Consider the following 19,900-nt stretch of genomic DNA (forward strand, 5'->3'; position numbering starts at 1 on the left):
TTTGCAGGATTGCAGAGATTCAAAATAATATAAATGTGGCATCCAGCAGAGAGCCAGACATATTTGCGTGCTCAGTAAAGGGTAACTTCTATCTTTATTGGAAGATGGTATGCTTGAATTGTTTTGTTGGTGGCAAGGACGACATGGACTGAGTTATTTCTATTTTCTCTCCCTGGCCAATTTGTGAACAGTTGTCAGCATGTTTTGGGGTCCACTACCTGGGTTAGGAAAATTGGGCATTGTGGTGGATTGTTTCTGTCCTCTGTGCAAGATAACTGATACATCCAGAGGTGGGAAAAAGACCCAGGCCCTTGCAAAACAGCACCATTTGCTAAACAGCAGAGTAGACTGTAATTTCCACAGGAGGAGTTGTAAGTCACGTAGTTGGAAAATAATGTTTAAAAATCTGGTAGATGTATCCATTTTATATTTTCTTTTTATTTTTCTGTATATTCTAAGTGTTCTATAGTCAACAAGTATCATCCTTTTACAAACAGACCAAAATTAAAATAGAGACAATTCTTTTTTTAAAGAAAATCTTATCCTAGCCATATACAGTTGCACTTCTTAGTTAACATGAATAACAATCATGACTATCCTCTGAGAATGTTCAGAGGAGCAGACACCATGCTGTTAGATTATTTTGTTAAACCTTATTTCAGCCTACAAGGGATACACTATTTTCATAGATCAGGAACCATTAGGGCATCAAGATTCAATAACTAACTAGGTCACAAAGTTTAGCACGTGGCAGAGCCAGGATTCAAAATCAGGCAGGCTACTTACAGAGCCACTCCTTGTAACCCTCAAATAGCACTGTTTTTCTCCATGCACCCATGCTTTTTTTTCTTGTTAGTTATGATTTTTACAAGTCAGTATTATATGTTTGATATAAAAAAATTCACACAAGTATTAGGGTGAAAATTGTCCCTTAAGTCCCACATCTCCATCTCAGCCCCAATCCCTACTCCTCAGAAGGGATCACTGTCAATATTGTGGTGAGTCCCAACTGTTTCCTGTGCATGAACAAGTATGTGTTTGTGTGTGTGTGCATGCATGTGTAGGTGCACATGTATGTGTGTGATTATACAGTTCTGTAACTTGCTTTTTGCAGTCAACCATGTTATCACCAGTATTTTTGCACATCACTTCATAGAGTGCACTCTTCATTTCTAATCACTGCACAACAAGGCTCACATGGGTACACCAAGTCCTCCTTACTGACGGAGTCCATGCTATCTTTATTTTTCTTTATTATAAAATAAGTGGTAAGAAAATATTAAAATACACATCTGTGTATCTGTGAGAACCCCTGTGTGACGGATGGGCTGCTTGAAGAGAAATTAGTGTGTAAAATGTATGTACACATATGCAAATGTACATACAAATGTATACACATATACATTTTAGAAGATAATATCATATTAACTTAGAAAGAAGCAGTAATCAATTTCCTTCTACTCCTTTCCCTATAACCTTGCTAACACTAGTATACAAATCTGTCTCATTTTGTCAATCTGATACATAATTTGCAACTGTAATCTGTGAATTTTTGGATCTAGTACAGGTGGGCACCTTTTCTATATTTATTGAACAACTGTATTTACTATATATAGCTTGTTTATATTCTTTCCCCATTTTTCTTTTGGGTGACGTCTTTTCCTATTGATGTGGAATTCATTAATATTAAGCCCTTTGCACAGCTACATGTAAAAGAACGAAATTAGAACACTCCCTAACACCATACACAAAAATAAACTCAAAATGGATTAAAGACCTAAATGTAAGGCCAGACACTATCAACCTCTTCGAGGAAAACATAGGCAGAACACTCTATGACATAAATCACAGCAAGATCCTTTTTGACCCACCTCCTAGAGAAATGGAAATAAAAACAAAAATAAACAAATGGGACCTAATGAAACTTAAAAGCTTTTGCACAGCAAAGGAAAACATAAATAAGACGAAAAGACAACCCTCAGAATGGAAGAAAATATTTGCAAATGAAGCAACTGACAAAGGATTAATCTCCAAAATTTACAAGCAGGTCATGCAGCTCAATATCAAAAAAACAAACAACCCAATCCAAAAATGGGCAGAAGACCTAAATAGACATTTCTCCAAAGAAGATATACAGATTGCCAACAAACACATGAAAGGATGCTCAACATCACTAATCATTAGAGAAACGTAAATCAAAACTACAATGAGGTATCACCTCGCACCCGTCAGAATGGCCATCATCAAAAAATCTACCAAAAAAAAAAAAAAATGGTTCTGAAGAACCTAGGGGCAGGACAGGAATAAAGATGCAGACGTAGAGAATGGACTTGAGGACACGGGAGGGGGATGGGTAAGCTGGGACGAAGTGAGAGAGTGGCATGGACATATATACACTACCAAATGTAAAACAGATAGCTAGAGGGAAGCAGCCACATAGCACAAGGAGATCAGCTCGGTGCTTTGTGACCACCTAGAGGGGTAGGATAGGGAGGGTGGGAGGGAGATGCAAGAGGGAGGAGATATGGGGATATATGTATATGTATAGCTGATTCACCTTGTTATAAAGCAGAAACTAACACACCATTGTAAAGCAATTATACCCAAATAAAGATGTTAAAAAAAAAATTAACCCCTTTGCAGTAACACATTTTGCAAGAATTTTCTCTTGCTCGTCCTGTAGTTTGACTGTTGCTTGTCTTTTAGCTTCGTTTATCGTATCTTTCATTGCACAGTAGGAATTTAATTTGTATGTTGTCAGATGTGTCAGACCTTTTCTTTACATTATTGGATTTTGTGTCCAGAGATTTATTCTTTATTTTTTCAAATCAAGATGGCAAGAGATAACAAGATTCCAAAGTGAATGTTTCTAAAACCAGGGTCTATTGGGACACCCTCTTCCCAAAGGATGATGTTAGGTATTCTGTGGCGGGAAGGGGGGGTAAGGATTTGCAATCAAACAATTAGGGGAAAGTTTGATTTAAGCAAAGATAAACCAGTAAGGTGTTTTTGGAGGGGGTTTTTTGGCAGAACTTTTCAGAATTTTAATATGCTAAGATGCATTATGACATTCTTCCAGGCAATTATAGTATACAGTACATTCCAGCCTAGTTGGTCAGGCCATCTGTATCAGGAAACATCAAGATATGGCAAAAGCAGATGCCTGCAGGGCTGGGCAAGCAGCAGAAAGAGTGAAATGAGAAGAGCACAGGCCAGTGGGAAGTGAGGAGGTATGTGGAACCCACATTCTGTCTAAAGAATGAGTCATTCTTGTTCACTTGTTTTAACACTGTGCTAGCCAAATCAAACACACCTGCAGGCTGCACTTCTCCCGTGGGCTGCCAGCTTATAACCCCTACATTCTAAAGAGACATCATATGCTGAGGCACATGCCCTGATAAAAGCCATCTAAGCATTCTAGCAAACTGCTCCTTCCTTCACTCTTAGGCTGAGAAACATAGAGCTCTGGGCCCACGGGGACCTGGGGCGGGGGTGTGGGGGGAATCCCAGCGCTCCACCCAGCACCTGCATGCTCCGAGGCCCATTTCTTCACCTCCTGAGCCTCAGCATCTTCATGTGGGGCAGGGGGGAATGATGCAAAATAAAGTATATCTTGCAGCTATTGTAATGCCCGGCATGCAGCAGGCCCCCAAAAGTGCGTGTGCTGGATCTCTCCTTATCTCATCTCTCTGACACCAGCCCTCATTACCCAGCACCTGGACAAAGTGTAACATGGACTCATCATAGTTAAGACCAAAGTGAGGGAACAAAAACAGAAATGAAATCCTCGGCGAGCTGGGGAAAGCCGGGACTTCAGTGTCTGCAGCAAGTTGCTGGCTTTCAAGGGCTGCATGTCATTCCAGGGCTTCAGAGCGATGCTGTAGAGCACTAATCACCAGGTGTCTACATGGACACTCACACTTAGATGCTTCAGCTATTAGCAAGGAGGAGCTGGGCAAAGCTGGGACAAGGGCTGCTTCAGAAGGAGCCAATCTTCCCAGCCTCCCAGCCCTGGGCTGGCAATAAAGTAAAACAAACTGAGGGGTTGTCATGCTGAGACTCAAAGGGTGTTATCACCTCGACAGGCGTATTAAACTTCCATTTGGTCCAGGGGCCTCACAGAGAAATGGCAGGCCTGTGGTTTTCTTTTCCAAAGGGGACAGGAAGTTTGCCAAGTCTGTTGTCACAGCCAGCACTGGCCTCAGGGGGCCTGTCCACAGTCCTCACCTTCACACAGCCCTGACACACCTGAGTGGAGGGATAGCAGGGGGGGTTCAAGCAGGCGCTACCACCAAGCACCCCCAGGAGGCAGAAGAGCTCAGCCATAAGACCCGCTGGAGACCTCCATTCACTGCAAGTTTCTAAGGTCTGGGACTAGAAACAGCTTGGCTTTCTAGACCTGTTGGCCTCCTGAGAACTGCGCTGCTCTACTGTTGTTATTATCTTTACTCTCATTAATACTACTACTGCACATAAACTTATATTGCTGTGTTATTACTTTCATCCCATAGTGTATACCCCTATATCATATATAATATTTAAGAAAAACAAACAGATGTTTTTACGTAGGTGTGTATGTGCATATATATATACACATATACATTTGTATATATTAGGATTAAAATATACTAATCAAAATAGCAAACCATTATTGGAAACTTTATAGATGCATGATCTCATTTTATTTTTACAACTGCTCTATGAATAGACACTGTCATCCCACTTTACCAGTGAGGAAAATGATAGCACAGAGAGGTAAAAATAACTTGCCAGAAGCCACATAACTAATAAGCCACATACATAGCAAAGATATGTACCTGATTCTGTCCAACTGGCTTCAGACCAGTATGCTCTGCTACTGCGTACCCTGCTTTAGGAAAAGTTTCCATCTTGGTAAGTGTGGAGGTTTTAATACAGGAGACAAGGCTGAAGTGGGGGAGGAGGTAGATAAAGAAACATCTCCCCTTTAGGAGAATGGCTTTTGAAAGAAGGTACAGTTTTTCTGATATGCCTCAAGTTAAGAATCCTCTTCACCACATATATGAGGGTTGCAAGAATGGCCACCAAGAAAACATTTTCCAGCTCAGTAATTAGTTTATAATGTGGCACCGAGTGAATTTCCTAGATGAATCATCAATTCCAAGCCCCTCTGCCAAAAGCCAGGTACAAGCCACAAGAAGAGAGCCAGACCCAAATCAAGGAATAGTGATTTTACTGGCCCTAAGAGAAGTCGCAGGAAAACACTTGAAATGATTGCTATCCAGATGGACTTCACCAGAGCTGATAATCCTGGGCGGCTAGCACACAACACATGTTTAAAAACAGCAGCAAAAATCAAAACCACACAATTGCACTCCCTCAAACTCAAAGGGGATTTGTCTTCTATGTGTTTCCAGGGTTCCTTATCTCCCCCCACCCTCTCTTTTTCATTCTAACCAAGACTGCACACTATTGGTGCCAGCAGACACAGACTTCTGGCCCAAAAGAACACATCCTGCAATGATGCAAGGTTATACGAGAACACTAGACATCTTCCTCATTCAAGAGCTCTGACGATATTCCCATCCCATCAATTTTCAACCCTTTTATTTTAGCCAAGTAATGGACAGTCAAGGTCCATGGAAACTAGACAAACACTGTTGCAGGGATTCACCACAGCTGACCAGAAGCAGCAGCTTCCTTATAGATGCTAAGCTGTCCCTGTGGAAAATACATCCACTCTCCCCAGACACTCACCCTTGTCACTGGTCTTTCAGTGAAAGGGAAGGGAAGAGGGACCAACAGGTTCTGGGATATGTATGTCTCTGTGCTTTCTGTAACCCAACAGTGTGCTGGCCCCTGAGTCTTGGCATGAGGCAGGAGAATTCAGTGTTTAAAATGGCTGGCTGAAGAGGCCAAGTTCAGCTCCAGGTGGGTCCCTTTTATGTGAGTGTCCTTGGGGAAGTTAACTCTCTATGCTCCAGTTTCCTCATCAGGAGAATGAAGGGAATAAAGTCACTTACTTTATAGGGTTGATGTGACGATTAAATGAAAAATATGAGCTATCAATGGGACTGCAGCACCTCATTGGAACAAAATTTCATCCTACCCTCCATAAATCCAACATTCCCAAGTACTGACCTTAAGTATGGGGTAGGTGGTTAAGAAGGGGACAGTAAAGAATCATTTAACAACTTGAGATCAAACTCCAGCTCTTGCTGTTAAATATGAGTCTCACCTCTCCTACCTCTGGGGGAAGCCTGTAGGCCACTTCTCAATGAACCACCTTCTTCCCTTACTTCAGACATCTGGATGTTTTACAACAATTAACAATGAAAAGAGAGGAAAGAAAGAGGCCTCCTTAATTAGCTTGACTTCATAACTACAGACCAGACATCTGCCCATCTGTACTGTTGTTTATGTTGCTTATTGCTTAGCCACCTAGCATTTTGCCTGAAGACTCAGCTCTTTAATGAAACCATACTTTGCTTGGTGGTGATTAGGAACTCAAACTCTGGGCTTACACAGCCTGGATTCAAGTCCCAGACCTGCCACTTCTCAGCTGTGGTTAAGTTACTCAATCTCTCTAAGCCTCCACTTCCTCATCTGTAAAGTAGAGATAAGAAGAGTATTTGCCTAATAAGGTGGTTGTTATAAAAATCAAATAAGCTAACAGTATATGTAAAGCTTTTAGCTCAGCATGTGACACACAATAAATGCTAAAACATAAAATAGTGCAAACTAGTATTCATTCTTTCATTCACTCAGCCGAAAGATATTCAAGTACCCACTATGTGACACCCACTGTTTCAGATACTGGAGACATAAAAGACAGAGCCCCCTGCACTCCTGGACACTCTAGTGGCTATATTGGCAATCATGTGTGGCAATCATAGTGGCCAAGGGAGCATATCATACACTTATGAGTTGCTTATTTATTTCCACTCATATCATCAAATTGGAGAATTATAAAGAATCATGACCTAAAGGAGAATGGGTCTAATGGGTCTGCACAACGTCACCAAATGGCTATTACTCACATTTGAGCTACATCCAGTTCACAACTGTCTGGTGTTGACTGTCTCATTCTGCCATCAGTTTTATCAACAATATTCACAGGGCTGGCACACATGGGGACTTCTGAGCATACGGCCCATTCTTGAAAACACGTGGAAACCCCTGGCCATACCCATTCTTTGTGGCTTAGAGAAGAACACTAACTTTGGAGTTAGAAGAGCTGGGTGGATTGAAATCCTAGCTTCACCACTATGAATAGGTATAACTTAGGATGAATTATTTAACGTTATGAGCCTTCTGTGGACACTGAAGACAGCGAATCCTCGCAGACCTTTGGCAGGATTAAAAACACTGCGTGTGAAAGCTCAGCTTCATGCCTGACACACGGTAAGTACTCAATCAGTGGAACGTGTTTTTAATGCTCCCTCTACCCTCTTTGGGTGGCTAGCTTTAAATTCTCCATAGTTTTGTGTGAGCTACTGCCAGGCCAGCTCTGAACAATAAGGAAAACCACAGAAAGCAATTCACAAAAGCCAGATGAGCCTCAGACATTGAGAAAGAACTTGCTTGGGCCCGAAAACTCACAATGGGCAAAGCTGAGATTGAACCAGATAGGCTTCACTCTGGACTGAGGCAGGCATGAATTAGGGTTTCCACCTAAGCCACTACCCAGCTGGAAGTAGAAAGTTCGGACTAGGAATGTCAGTCATTGGCATTCTTACTCCGTGCTCTCACCCAAAACTTATGGCAGACATTACTAATAGATCACAGCACTCTTTCCTCCTGTACCCCATGCAGGCTCAGAATCAAGACTACAGTCATGTTGTGCTATTTCACTGGTGAAACTTTCCCTTCCTTTTTTATTTTTCATGGAGTCAGTTCTTGTGAGTTTATCCTCCTTGAAATTTATATCTGTTTCTTGATCTAACAGAATAAATGGATGTCCCAACACTGTTCGGCTTCATGTGACAGGGTTAGAAACAAATATTCCCTTCCAGATTCCACTCTAGGAAAATGCCCTCAAGGCTTCTGCTTTACGATGAGGTAAAGGAGGGAGAGATATAAATGACTAAAAATTATTTAAATGGAACTATGTAACAGGCTTTTTACACACCAAGCTTTACATGCATTACTTGATTTAATCCTCTCAATAATCCTCTAAATTAGACTTCCCATTTTATAAAAGGATAAACGAGGCCCCGGAAACTGAAATGATTTGCCCAGTGGTACGTGCCCAAGGATGCATGCCCCATTTCCCACCCAGATGTCTCTGGCTCGAAATCCAAAGCTCTTTCTCCTGCAGCAAATGTCAAAGTCTGCAGAAGATCTCTTGTGTGGGGTTTGCTAACATCAAATGGCCTTGACTCCTTTCCCCTCATCGGCCCACTCCTGGCACCCTAAAACAGCATGCAGTTTTTTTCAAATGGTATTGCTCTGTATTTGAATATGACTTTACATTCTTCTTTGACAACTTTTCAACAACCACAGGAATAGATGGAGAGCATCACTGATTTTATGTAACTCCTAGAAGCTAAATTTGACCCTTAAAGTAAATTTAAAAAGAGACAAAGTCCCTTTCCATGACTTCAGGGTAGAAATCCATAAGGAGAAACCAGCATAACCTGGAAAACAAGACATTTCTAACACAGTTCCCCAGACAATAAGAACCTGGGTTCTTACTGACTCATGCCAAAGCCATAATAATCCTATTAGCTCTCTGCATTTTCATAGCATTTTATAATTGGCTCTTTTGCAGACAATGTTTATCTGATCCAAACAGTGAAGTTTTATAGATGAGGAAACAGAGACACTGAGAAGTTAAATCCAGGGTAAAATCATATTGCTGATCAAGAAGAACATTCTGTTGACCCAGGTCTCCTCAGGACCAGAAATTCTCCTGGCTCATCTTTCTGCTTCCTTGCTTCCTTCTTTTTTTCCTCCTTTCTTTCCCTACCTTCTTGTTCCCTCTGCCCTTTATTCCTTCCCCCCAAATACCTGTAGTTCATCACAGGGAAAGAGGTGCTGAAATTGGAAAGGGTGGCTCTAGGATGGCTTATTCCCTTGTCTTTCTCAAGGTCATGCGGTCTCTCTCCTGGCACCTCTGCTTCTCTGGGGCATCTACTCCGTTTTCCTCCCCACCAACCGGCTTCCTCTGTTTGTCCATCGTTTCTGCTCCCTCACACTTCAGCTTCCTTGGAGCCTGTTTCAGACCTGATGCAATGCCACAGCCTCTCTCACTGCAGCCGGGCATCCTCAGCTCTCACCGGATATCCTAACACTGTGTGGCCTCTCCCTGGAAATCAGCTGCTTGCAGTGTGATATCAGTGTGAAGAGGTGTGGAAATCACTCTGCCTCCAGGGTGACAGGCTCTGGCTCTTGTCATATGTCTTCATGCTGCCCCCTGCTCCCGTTATTCCCTTTGCTTTGAAATGATGAGGGTTTGAGGGAGAGGGAAGACTTAAAAAAAAAAGACTAGCAAGAGGGAAGAGAAGGTGAAAACTGTAAGACTGCAGTCCCAACTCACTTCAGAGAAAACAACCATATCCCCAGTAGGTGCTAAATGTGTAGTACAAAGAACAGTGTAACGTAGCAGCTCAGAGCATGGTTTTAGAGCCAGGCAGAAAGAGATCTGGATCCCAGCTACACCCCTTAGTGCATAGGAGCCCTTCAATTTCCTTATCTATAAAACGGAGATCTTAACACCTATTCCGAGGGTTATTCATTCAACAGATATTTATCACGCAACAACTATGTATTAGGACTGTTCTAGGTGCTGAGGATACAAAGTTGAACAAGACACAGCTCCCCTCTAAGGAAGCCATTAGCAGAGTGATTCCCAAACTTTGCTTCATACTAAAATCAAGTTGGGAGATTTTTAGACTCCCTTTTCCCTGGTCACACTCCACACTAAGTAAATTAGAATGTTTGCTGGTGGTAGTCAGTCATCAGAATTTATTCAAGATCCTCAAGTGATTTTAATATGCAAAGTTTGGAATCCATCATGTTAGCAGCAAACGCTCCCCAGACAGACTTCTGCCTTCGCCTCCTCACCTGCATTCTGGCTGAACTAGTATACCTCATTCATTCTAACCAGAGGCTGGGCAACCCCAGGCATAGCTAGCTAGTGAGTATTTAAATTAGCAATTAAAAGGAAAACTCTGATCAAAAGAAGAGGAAGTACTCTGCATTAACTCACTGGTTTAAATCAATGTGTTCGGGTTTTCTTCTCCCTAACTCATGAGGCGGCCCTTCCCGAACACCTGTGAATAAATGCTGTGAAAGTTAGGAAGTCTCCCTGAAACAGCCTCTTCACTCAGCCTCTTGGCTGCTAAACTCATTCTCAAACATGGGGTTAGACCTCAAGGTTTCTCAAAGATTTACAGAGTTTGTAGGTCATGCACCACTAAATTAGAGGACCCATTTTCTCCAAAGTATCTCTTGTTTATTGAGGAGATTCTCACCCCAAAAGGGGAGCTCAGTTTATGGTGTGGAGAATAAAAAGTGGACGATTTAAGAGAGACTGCCAACTTAACTACTCTCACCACTAGAAGTGGATTGGGTTTGACCTACTTCCTTCCAGGGAGCAAAAGCTTCAGAGTTATTTAAGAAGAGGCACCACTACCTTCATGGGAAACGAACAATAAATATGCCATCTCCTGCTCCGAGGAGCCCTTGGTGTTCACGATCCTTACACCACAGGGCCAGCCCAGGCCTTCAATTTACACACGGCTGCGTATTCAAGCAGAAGTAGACATTATCTCACCATGCTGTTATCTATCAGATGACCAAGGGAAAAGACAGATTTTTTTTCTTTGGTAGTGTAAACCAACCTGCAAAAGGATGGTTGTTTTATATTGACTTTTCATCAAGTTGTTGATGGATTCAAAGAGCCGTCTCATGGATTCTTCAAACTCCATCTGTTCCTTGCCTTCGTAAAGCCTGAAAGAAGACACATCTGAGTCATTTCTCAAGCCAAAAGGCAATACCTTTGAAAGTGTGTGCCAGCCACAAACTTCATTTGAAATTGAAAAGAGACAGGGGTGGAGATAGGGACTTAAGGGGATGGGGGTTGATTCGGCAGTCGCTGCTTGCGTAAGCCACTCAGGGGAAACCCAGGTCCACACACAGAACAGGTACCATCCAACTGACTCAGCATAATAAACTGACTCGGCATAATAAACCGCCCCCTCCTGCCTTTTTTAAACCCTGAAGGACCTCAAAGGAATGAAACTCATCCAAGCTGAGGGGACCTTAATAATTTCATCCTTCTGCAAGAATCAGAGGGAGACTGTGGTCATCAGATTTTCAAAGTATCTTGGAAGCATCAAGGAGAAATATTTTCAAATACACTTCCCCTTAGCCACTGCCCGCTTGTCGGATGAATACAGTTGTGTCTGTTCCACATCAGGGGCCATCATTTTCCCTGCCCTCTTATTTCAGGAGTGTACTTGATACCTAATTTTAAACTTTTTTGCCTCTGATTATAAAGGCCCTACATTGATATTGTAAAAAAAAAAAAAAAAAAAATGCATTACTTATGAAGTGAGACTCCTCATTAATCCTACCATAAAATTAGCAACCATTAAGGATGGATATCCTTGCAGAGATTTTCAAGGCCTGTCTAATATATACATGTGACTTTTTATAGAAACCATCCCCTTGTATAAAATCAGTCTCCAGGCCCCTGAGTCTCAGTGCCCTCGTGGCCCAGCCTTGGAGTGTCGTTCAGCCCAAGGCCTCTCCAAACAAGCTTTTATTGCCGACGGGTGAAAACTCTGCAGCCTCATCTGTGGCATCCTGGGTGAAACACAGAGAAGGGTGCTTCTGTCTCCCATTCAGATAAAGAGGGTGTCCTGTCACAGCCCTACACAGACAGATACCACTGAACTGCCAGCTGCAGTGAAGGTGCTTTCCGCAGATAAAACGCCGACACACTTACGGGGTGTATTTGCTCCATCAATCACTGGTCGAGCGGTCCATCACGGCCACCTCAGCGCTGTCTCCACTCAATCCCCCACCCATGCTCTCGCCCCTCTTTTCTTTCTGCTTCTCTTCTACCTCTTTCCTCTGTCTTTAAGTGTGTGTCTGTTTTTCTTCTTCTGAGTATCATTCACTTTGTCTCTCTGTCAGTCTCTAGGTGTACCTCTGCTTTTCTCTCTCTCTCTTTGACTTCATCTCTCTTTCTTCTGTCTCAGTCACTCTCTGTGTCTCCTTCTCTTCTTTTTTCCTAAGTAGCCCCTTCCTGAAGCCTCCTGAAGTAAAAAGCTTAAGGGGAAGTCAATGCCAGATGTTTCAATCCATTACAGGGATCCGGAAATTGCTGCTGACTTTCTGGGTATCTACTTCAAGGTCATAGAGACAAGGCTGTGAGAGGAGCCAGGAGTCCTAAGCCTTCTCTCCTTCTCTGTCCCCACCCGTCCCATTCCTCCTTCTCCTCTTCCCTTCTCCCCTCTCCTACACCACTCAGTCCTGAACACAGAGATGTTCTGCCATAGACGATGTGTTTTGGAGTCAGCCTGGGTTCCAATCTCCACTCTGCCCAGTACTAACTGAAGACCTTATAAATAACAGCAAACATCACAGAGTATCACTCTGCCCCAGGCACTGTCTGTATTATTAAATCACATACCCTCATCACCACACCACGGTAAGGGGCCCCATCCTTATCCCCATTTTACAGATTGGTGACTTAAGCAACATGCCCAAGGACTCTGCACCAGTAAGTGTTGGAGCCAGAATTCAAACCTGGCCATCGGCTCCTGAGCCCGCCCTCTCAATCATTTCGTAGACCACTGTGCTCAACGCTTTACTACCTCTCTTAATTCCTATAAGCCTCAGTTTCTCACCTGCAAATGCAGGCTGTAACAGCCCTGTGTCCAGGGATTATGAGGAGCCCAGCTCACATGGGACGTGCTTGGCACACGCTGGGCCCTGGTAAATGCTAGCCATTGTCTTGCTGTTGTTAATTGTTGGAGTATTACACAGATAAAGACATAAAAAACTCTCAGTAGGTTGAGACTTGCCCAAATCCCATCAAGGTGGAAAAGATGAGACCAGGTCTGGCAGGGAGGAAGGGAGGGTCTGAATTCAAAGTGGTGATGCTTTCCCTGTGAGACGGTGCTGTGAGCTTTTCTTTGTGCCCAAAGCTAAGCTAATGGACGGTCCAACCCCCAGGGCTTTTGCCTTGAAATCCCTTGCTCTTTCCTCTAGCCACAGCTGCCTGAAAACATGTAATAAGCGACATCGTAATTCCTGTTCCTGGTCTATGGTGTCTCCCTCCCACATTTAACACCCAGACGTGGCTGCCCATGGTGAGCTCATCATTATTTACATCATTATTTACCATGTATGGACTTTCTCTGTATGGCATACTTATTTGTATACTTGTGGCCATATGTGTGTGTGGCTTGGGGGGTGGGCGGAGGGGATCCCACCAGGTCCTCTTCTTGGGAATCACTGGTACTGCCAACAAAAATGGTCTCCAGCAGCTTTCTCCTGCTGGTGACCCTACCCACCCCCCAACCCCCAGCCCACCTCCCATAACTGAATGGTCCCATGGCAGCTCCCTCCCTGGAATTCATCATTCTTAACAGAGAAACACAGAAATGGGCTTTGTTGGGAGTCATCTTAAGGCAGTGCTCCAGGAGGAAAGTTCATGAACTCCTGCTGAAGAGATCTTTGAGGCTACCCTGGTTCTTGACATCCCTGTGTCTGGTTATTTAACTCTTCTTGGATTTTATAAGCTGCACAAATATCCCTCCAATAAACTCCCTTTTTTTTTTTTTTGCATAGACTAGCCCTGGTTGGATTCGTTGAAACTCCTGTCCAGTCATAACTCTGCAGGGTGAGACGGGCTTCTTCCTGAAGCTCCCTGGGGTTCTAAACCAAGAGCTGCTGGGAACGCCAGTGAGCACTGGGTCCATGCTTCCTGTTGTACAGACGAAGAGACTGAGGGCCTGAGTGCGGAGCTGACTCGGCTTCATTACCATCTTTTAAAGGTTATTTGACTGAGGTGGGAAGGAAAAGAGACTTTTAGGCTGTAAAATCAAGTCGAGGCTTTCCACTCAAATTTAAACTTAGGAAACTGAACTTAATTTCTACCAGCAAGACATGTGATTTGCTCTAGGTCACAGACTGCACCAGTGGCATAGCTAGACCCAGAACTCAGCATTCTTCTCCTTCTACGCTCTGAGAACCTAACAGCGCAGCACACGTGACACAGATCTTATGAGGCCAAGACTGGGGTACCTGCCTCCCTGGGAATACAAGCTGCTCCCTGGTATTCATGTCACAAGTTAAGTACCTTAACACCACACTCTAGTCAAGGGAAGGAAATACATTCTATACCTGCTGAAGTTTTATAGAGGGTAAAAATTCTGTTGCGGAAATGGCTTGCGTTTTACAGTTGACTACATCATTAAGCAAAATCGTTGCAGTCTTATCAATTGTGTGTGTGTGTGTGTGTGTGTGTGTGTGCGTGTGTTGATTTTTAAGCCTGGGCTTTTATTTGGTGGGAATGGGAAGAACAGTTGAAGAAAATGACTACAGTTGGGAAGAAGAAAGGAAGCAAAAAACTATTTAGTGTAAAGAGCTTTGCTGTCTAGCTAGACTCCTCCATAGACTGGCTGTTTGGCCTCAGACAAATTACATCTCCGAATCTTACCTTCCTTGTTGATAAAACAGAGATATAATGCTCATTCGAAGGGTTATTTTAAGGTGAAAAAAATGAGATAATGCATCTCAAGTGCTTAGTACTATAGCTGGCACTTAATAAGTGTTAAGTAAATATCAGTAATTCTTGTTGTTGATTCCTAAGCACAGAAGTGATCATACTGGCAAACTCTCTGATCTGAGTGTACATAAATAAAAGGAATATTTCTTAGAAGGGGTGACTAAGGAAAAGAAATCCATAAAGCCTTTAGATTATGTGGAAGAAAGAAACTGATGGCGGTCGGGGGGTGGGGGGGCATTCAGCACCATGGGACCTCCCCTGAGAAGCATAAGGAGAAAAGAAAAATAATGTCTTGTCTATCTGCAAGGCTTTAAACATGGCCTTGAAGTCAAGGGCACAGCAGATGTAGTTTCAAGGTCCTTCTTTAACACTTGTTCTCTGTATATAGCTTCAGGAGGGTAACATTTTTTCTGGCTTCAGAGCACCTAGAAAACAGCTGATTCTGCCAGGGGACGAATTATTGAAGGGCCCAAAGGCCCTGACCACAAGAAAAACTGGAACAACCTGCGAGGCGCTGTTCTGGGGCATGCAAGTCCAACCACGGCAGGCACTCTGCTCCCAGGGCTAGGATAAATATAGCGATGCTCGGCTGGCACGTGATTCATTAAGGAGACACTGTGCACAGCTGAGCACTCACTAAATGCAAGTGGGGCCCCACATGGAGTGTACAATGCCTTGCACCACCTTCTCCTTGCAGGTACATAAAGCCTCAGCCGAAAACGGAGACGCCAACCTCAGGCCAGCAGCCCAGGGAAGCAGAATCGAACCAAGGCAACCTCAGGCTGCAGAAAGCCAGGAGGAAGATTCACCTTAGAATCCAGGGTGGAGGATTTCCTGAGTACCGGCCCCTTTACATTTCTATACCTCATACCTCGGCCACTTCCAGCTCCCCTGAGCCACATTCCCAGGCATACTCCTGATTTCCTACCCACCTCTTGGAGGCAACACACACATTTAAGTAAGACTGTGTAGCTTCCAAACTCTGCTGTGACACCTGTCAGGTGGATGATCTTGGCTAAATTTCTTCATCTCTAGAAGGCTCAGTTTTCTCACTAGTAAAATGGTACTAGCCCCACACTGTTGTCCTACTTTAAAATAATGCATGTAAAGCAGTCAGCACAGTGCCGGTGCAAAATTAACACTCAATAAATATTAGCTATTGTTATATAGTACCACTGTTTTCTTCTGGATCCACTCCTTTTTGCTTTCTAAAGTCTTAAGAGGAAGAAATCAGCAACTTCATAAAAGCAACTGCCATTTATTGAGCACCCACTGTGTGCCAGGCACTGCAGTGGAGGTAAATAGGAGTACGACTCAGTCCCTATCCCCAAGAAGTCATGAGGCAAACCGACAGGTAAATCATATATTGCCGTGTAGCGAGAAAAGCTGAACAATAAAAGTCTAATATTATTGTTGAGTGCTTCCTAAGGTTCAGGCACTGTGCTCAGTTCTTCACATGGATTAGCTCGTTTGATAGGGGCTCTTATTATCTACATCTTACATATGAGAAAAGAAAACAAATTAAAGAGGCATGAACAAGGGGAGTGGAAGCTGAGAGGAGGGAGCAGGGGCTCCGCTGACACTGACCTCAGTGAGCCACCTACCTGAAGGCCCCTTTCAGCCCTCAGCACCTCGCCCCCCTCCCATGCCACTGCCACAGCCTGTCCCCCACCTCCCTCCTTCCTCCCAGAAGTCCTGGAAAGGCCCCCAGGGTTAGACCTGGGCCTGGCTTGCCTCTGTCTCCCTTGGGCCTGGCTTGCCTCTGTCTCCCTTACCTGGTCACATCTTTTGCCTAAATTTGCTCTTGGCAAGACACACACCTGACTCATTTCACAAGTGCCTGGGAGCAAGACCAGATTCACTGGAAGCTTTTAAAAATGAAAATTCTATTTTAAACATCTCCACGATCTTACACGGAACTGAGCAAAATTACTTAAATAATGAGATCTCACCACACCACTTTGTTACCTTGCCATACAAGTCAAGATACTTTTGTGTGCCCAGTGATGCCAGGACATGAGGAATACTGTAGAAGGGAGGCTACTTACCCAGTGAATTTCCTTAGATGAATGATATGCACTGCACACAGCATTTAATGCAGACTGTCACAATGCCTGAGGCTTCCCTTTTAGAATACTTCATTCTTTATCATCACCACTTACTCGCCTGTCTTCTCGACTGGAGTATAAGCTCCATGCAGGCAGAGATCAAGCCTATTTTGTCATAATACCCCCACGTCTAGCAATAGGCATGGAACATCAAAAGTGAGTTTTAAGCCAACGCATCAACAAATGATAAATTATTAAATGAATGAACTTCAGCACCTTCAATGTGGCTGTACAGAAATGTCTTAGGAATCCACAGAACTCACAGCAGTTCAGCTAATTCTAACGGTACCTAAACAACATCATGAGGATGGTATTAATAGTCATCTTCAGCTCTGCCACCTTTATTTTTTATCATAACTTTTACCACTAAGACGACTAATACTGTTAACAGCTGCTACTTACTAAGCATTCACTAGGCGCCAGGCACTATGCTAACCGCACAAGTTCACCCAGCTAGTAAATGGCAGAGTCAGGATTTCGAGCCGAGGAGTGTCCGGCTGCAAATTTCACTCCCTCAACCACTAAACAATATACCGCCTCCTGGAGCAGAGCAAAGTAAGAGCAGATCACCGGGGCTGGAACAAGTCAGGTGGGTAGGAAAGCATCATTTGCCCCTGGGATGATATTCTGCAACTGTGTAGGGAAGTGAGATGGCTAGCTCTCACCTTTTTCTCTTCAGGCTCTAAATCCACGGTTACTTGGCTGGTGTTCCCACCTCTGAGCCAATAATTCGCTCTATTACAGGAGGTGTAAATTAGTGACTTTACAAAGAGAACCATTAAGCCATTCGTGGTTTCAGAAGAGCAATTACTCTGGAAAATTCACAGGAGTCTAAGACCAGAACCTACCTACCTCTCTATTACCTCTCTGTCTCTGTCTGTGTGTCTCTGTGTCTCTTTCTATCTCTTGTCTCTGTCTCTTTGTCTCTCTCTCTCCACATCCCCCCCATTTGGGATAAAGAATAACTGTAGCCAAACCAGGAGCTGAGTCTGTCTGAAAATCATCCTTGCATTTATCAATCCTACTTATAGAAAGAAACCCTTCAGTGCACTCAGCAGGCACATTTAAATCACAGCAATAGGGCTGGAAAGGGATCATGAAAGAGAGGGTCCCCTCTCTGGTTCCGCTCTTCCCCACGTGGTCATCGTCACCATCGCCACCCCCTCTCCCACCACCAAGGTCTATGGACCTGAAATGAATCAGAAATTGCAGATTAAGACATGGAATTTTGGTGCAATGAGCCTGGAGTGAGCTGCCCAGCTCAACAGTGGCCAGAGAAAATTTCATTTGAAGGGTAACAAAGTTGAAATGTAAGGAGTTATTCTCAGAAGAGAAAGAGTAAAGTTGTACCCTATTAGAAAGGAACTATATAAGGAAGGGCTAGGATAACTACAAAGTTGCCAGTGTGAAATGGCAGGCAGCTCTGGTGGCCAGAGAGTATTTCATGAAGACTTGATTGAATTGAATACTACCAGCAGTCCACAGGCAGGGCTCAGACCAGTTCCTGGTGCCAATCCTTTTGTCATTGACAAAATTATTTCTACTTGAGCTGTTACTTCTCCAGAATCTGACATTTGAGGTGGGATTGCCCCTTAGGGCAAACTGCAAAGAAGTTTCACTAAACAGTCTTCTTCCTGTAAATCACCTCAGGGAAGAAAGATGTGTAGATGAGAGGGAAAAAAAGGCAAACTCAACGTGTGGGTATCCTGTTTTGAAAAATGTCTAGAATGAACGCACAAAAATTAATGCAATCACTGGAGAAAAACTGCCTCAGGTAGAAGTGTAAACAGCTTAAATAAAAAAAAAAAATAGAAGTTAACAATATGGAAGAAATGAAAAAAAAACAATCCATCTAAAACATTCACTTTACTTTTAAAATATGGCAACCCTGTATAATAAATTAATAGTAAGTAGGTCATAAAATGCAGGCAAAAGCTAAGTTATGAATAGAGTGTGGTGTGTGCCCTGTGCCATCCTTCATTCTACTGAGAGGAGCTGCAACCTTTATGTAATTTGGCAGGAAGAACTAAATTGCCTAAGTCTGCACTTAGGTAAATTTCTCCATTAGCATGAAAAATGGTATTCAGGGTCTTTTCCCTCAATATAATTAGAAATTGAGTGTTCCCAAAACAATGTTCCTAAGGATAGAAACATACACACATACACACACACACACACACACACACACACTTCCACGGTTTCAAGACATATAGAGAAAAATATAGATTACATCATCTACTTGAAAGAGAAGCTAAAACTCAGCAAAGTCCCTCCAGCTCTTTCTCTTCAGGCCAAGTTGGTCTAAAAAGTTTAGGTACTAAAAAGAAATTAGGTCTTGACTGCTTCTCTTACCATTTCTTCCTTTAGTTTTTTAATGACCTGGGAGGTGTCCTTGATATCTTTTTTTTTAACTTTATTGAAGTGTAGTTGATTTACAATGTCGGGTTAGTTTCAGGTGTACGGCATAATGATTCAGTATTTTTGCAAATTATACTCCATTAAAGGTTATTACAAGACAATGGGTATAGTTCTCTGTGCTATACAGTATATCCTTGCTTCTTATCTATTTTATATATAGTAGCTGTACCTGTTAATCTCATACCCCTAATTTGTCCCTCCCCCCCTTCCCTCTCCCCTTTGGTAACCACAAGTTCGTTTTCTATATCTGTAAGTCTGCTCCTGTTCTGCAAATACATTCATTCATATATTTTGTAGATTCTACATGTAAGTGATAACATATACAGTATTTGTCTTTCTCTTAAGTATTTTACTAAGCATAATATTCTCTGCATCATAACAGAAAAAAATTAAGTTGCAGAATGATTACACACATGTGCACACACATACACGCACATACACACTTTGTAAAATCCGTACATTAAATTGATCATTTCATTACCTCTTAGAAAAGGGATTGTGTCAACAGTCCCCTTATACACTTTTATATTATATTCTGATTTTATAACAAGTAAATATTGCCTTTAACTTTAAAAAGATCTTTCTACTCTTTTTTGGGGGGTGGGGGTGGGGAGTGAATGTTTCTTGGCCTCCAGTTCCTTTCTAC

At 43.0% G+C, this 19,900-nt stretch overlaps 1 protein-coding gene across 1 annotated transcript in view; it reads right to left on the reverse strand.

Moving 5' to 3' along the window:
* DOCK2 (dedicator of cytokinesis 2) overlaps window positions 1–19,900 on the reverse strand; it is a 425,439-nt gene that overhangs the window by 312,145 nt on the left and 93,394 nt on the right. Inside the window, exon 23 of the mRNA XM_082456398.1 lies at window positions 10,827–10,935. Coding sequence (XP_082312524.1) covers window positions 10,827–10,935 — 109 coding nt within the window. The remainder of the gene's footprint in view (window positions 1–10,826; window positions 10,936–19,900) is intronic.

Source organism: Balaenoptera physalus (genome assembly GCF_965194825.1).
Source record: "Balaenoptera physalus genome assembly, chromosome: 3".
NCBI lineage: Eukaryota > Metazoa > Chordata > Mammalia > Artiodactyla > Balaenopteridae > Balaenoptera > Balaenoptera physalus.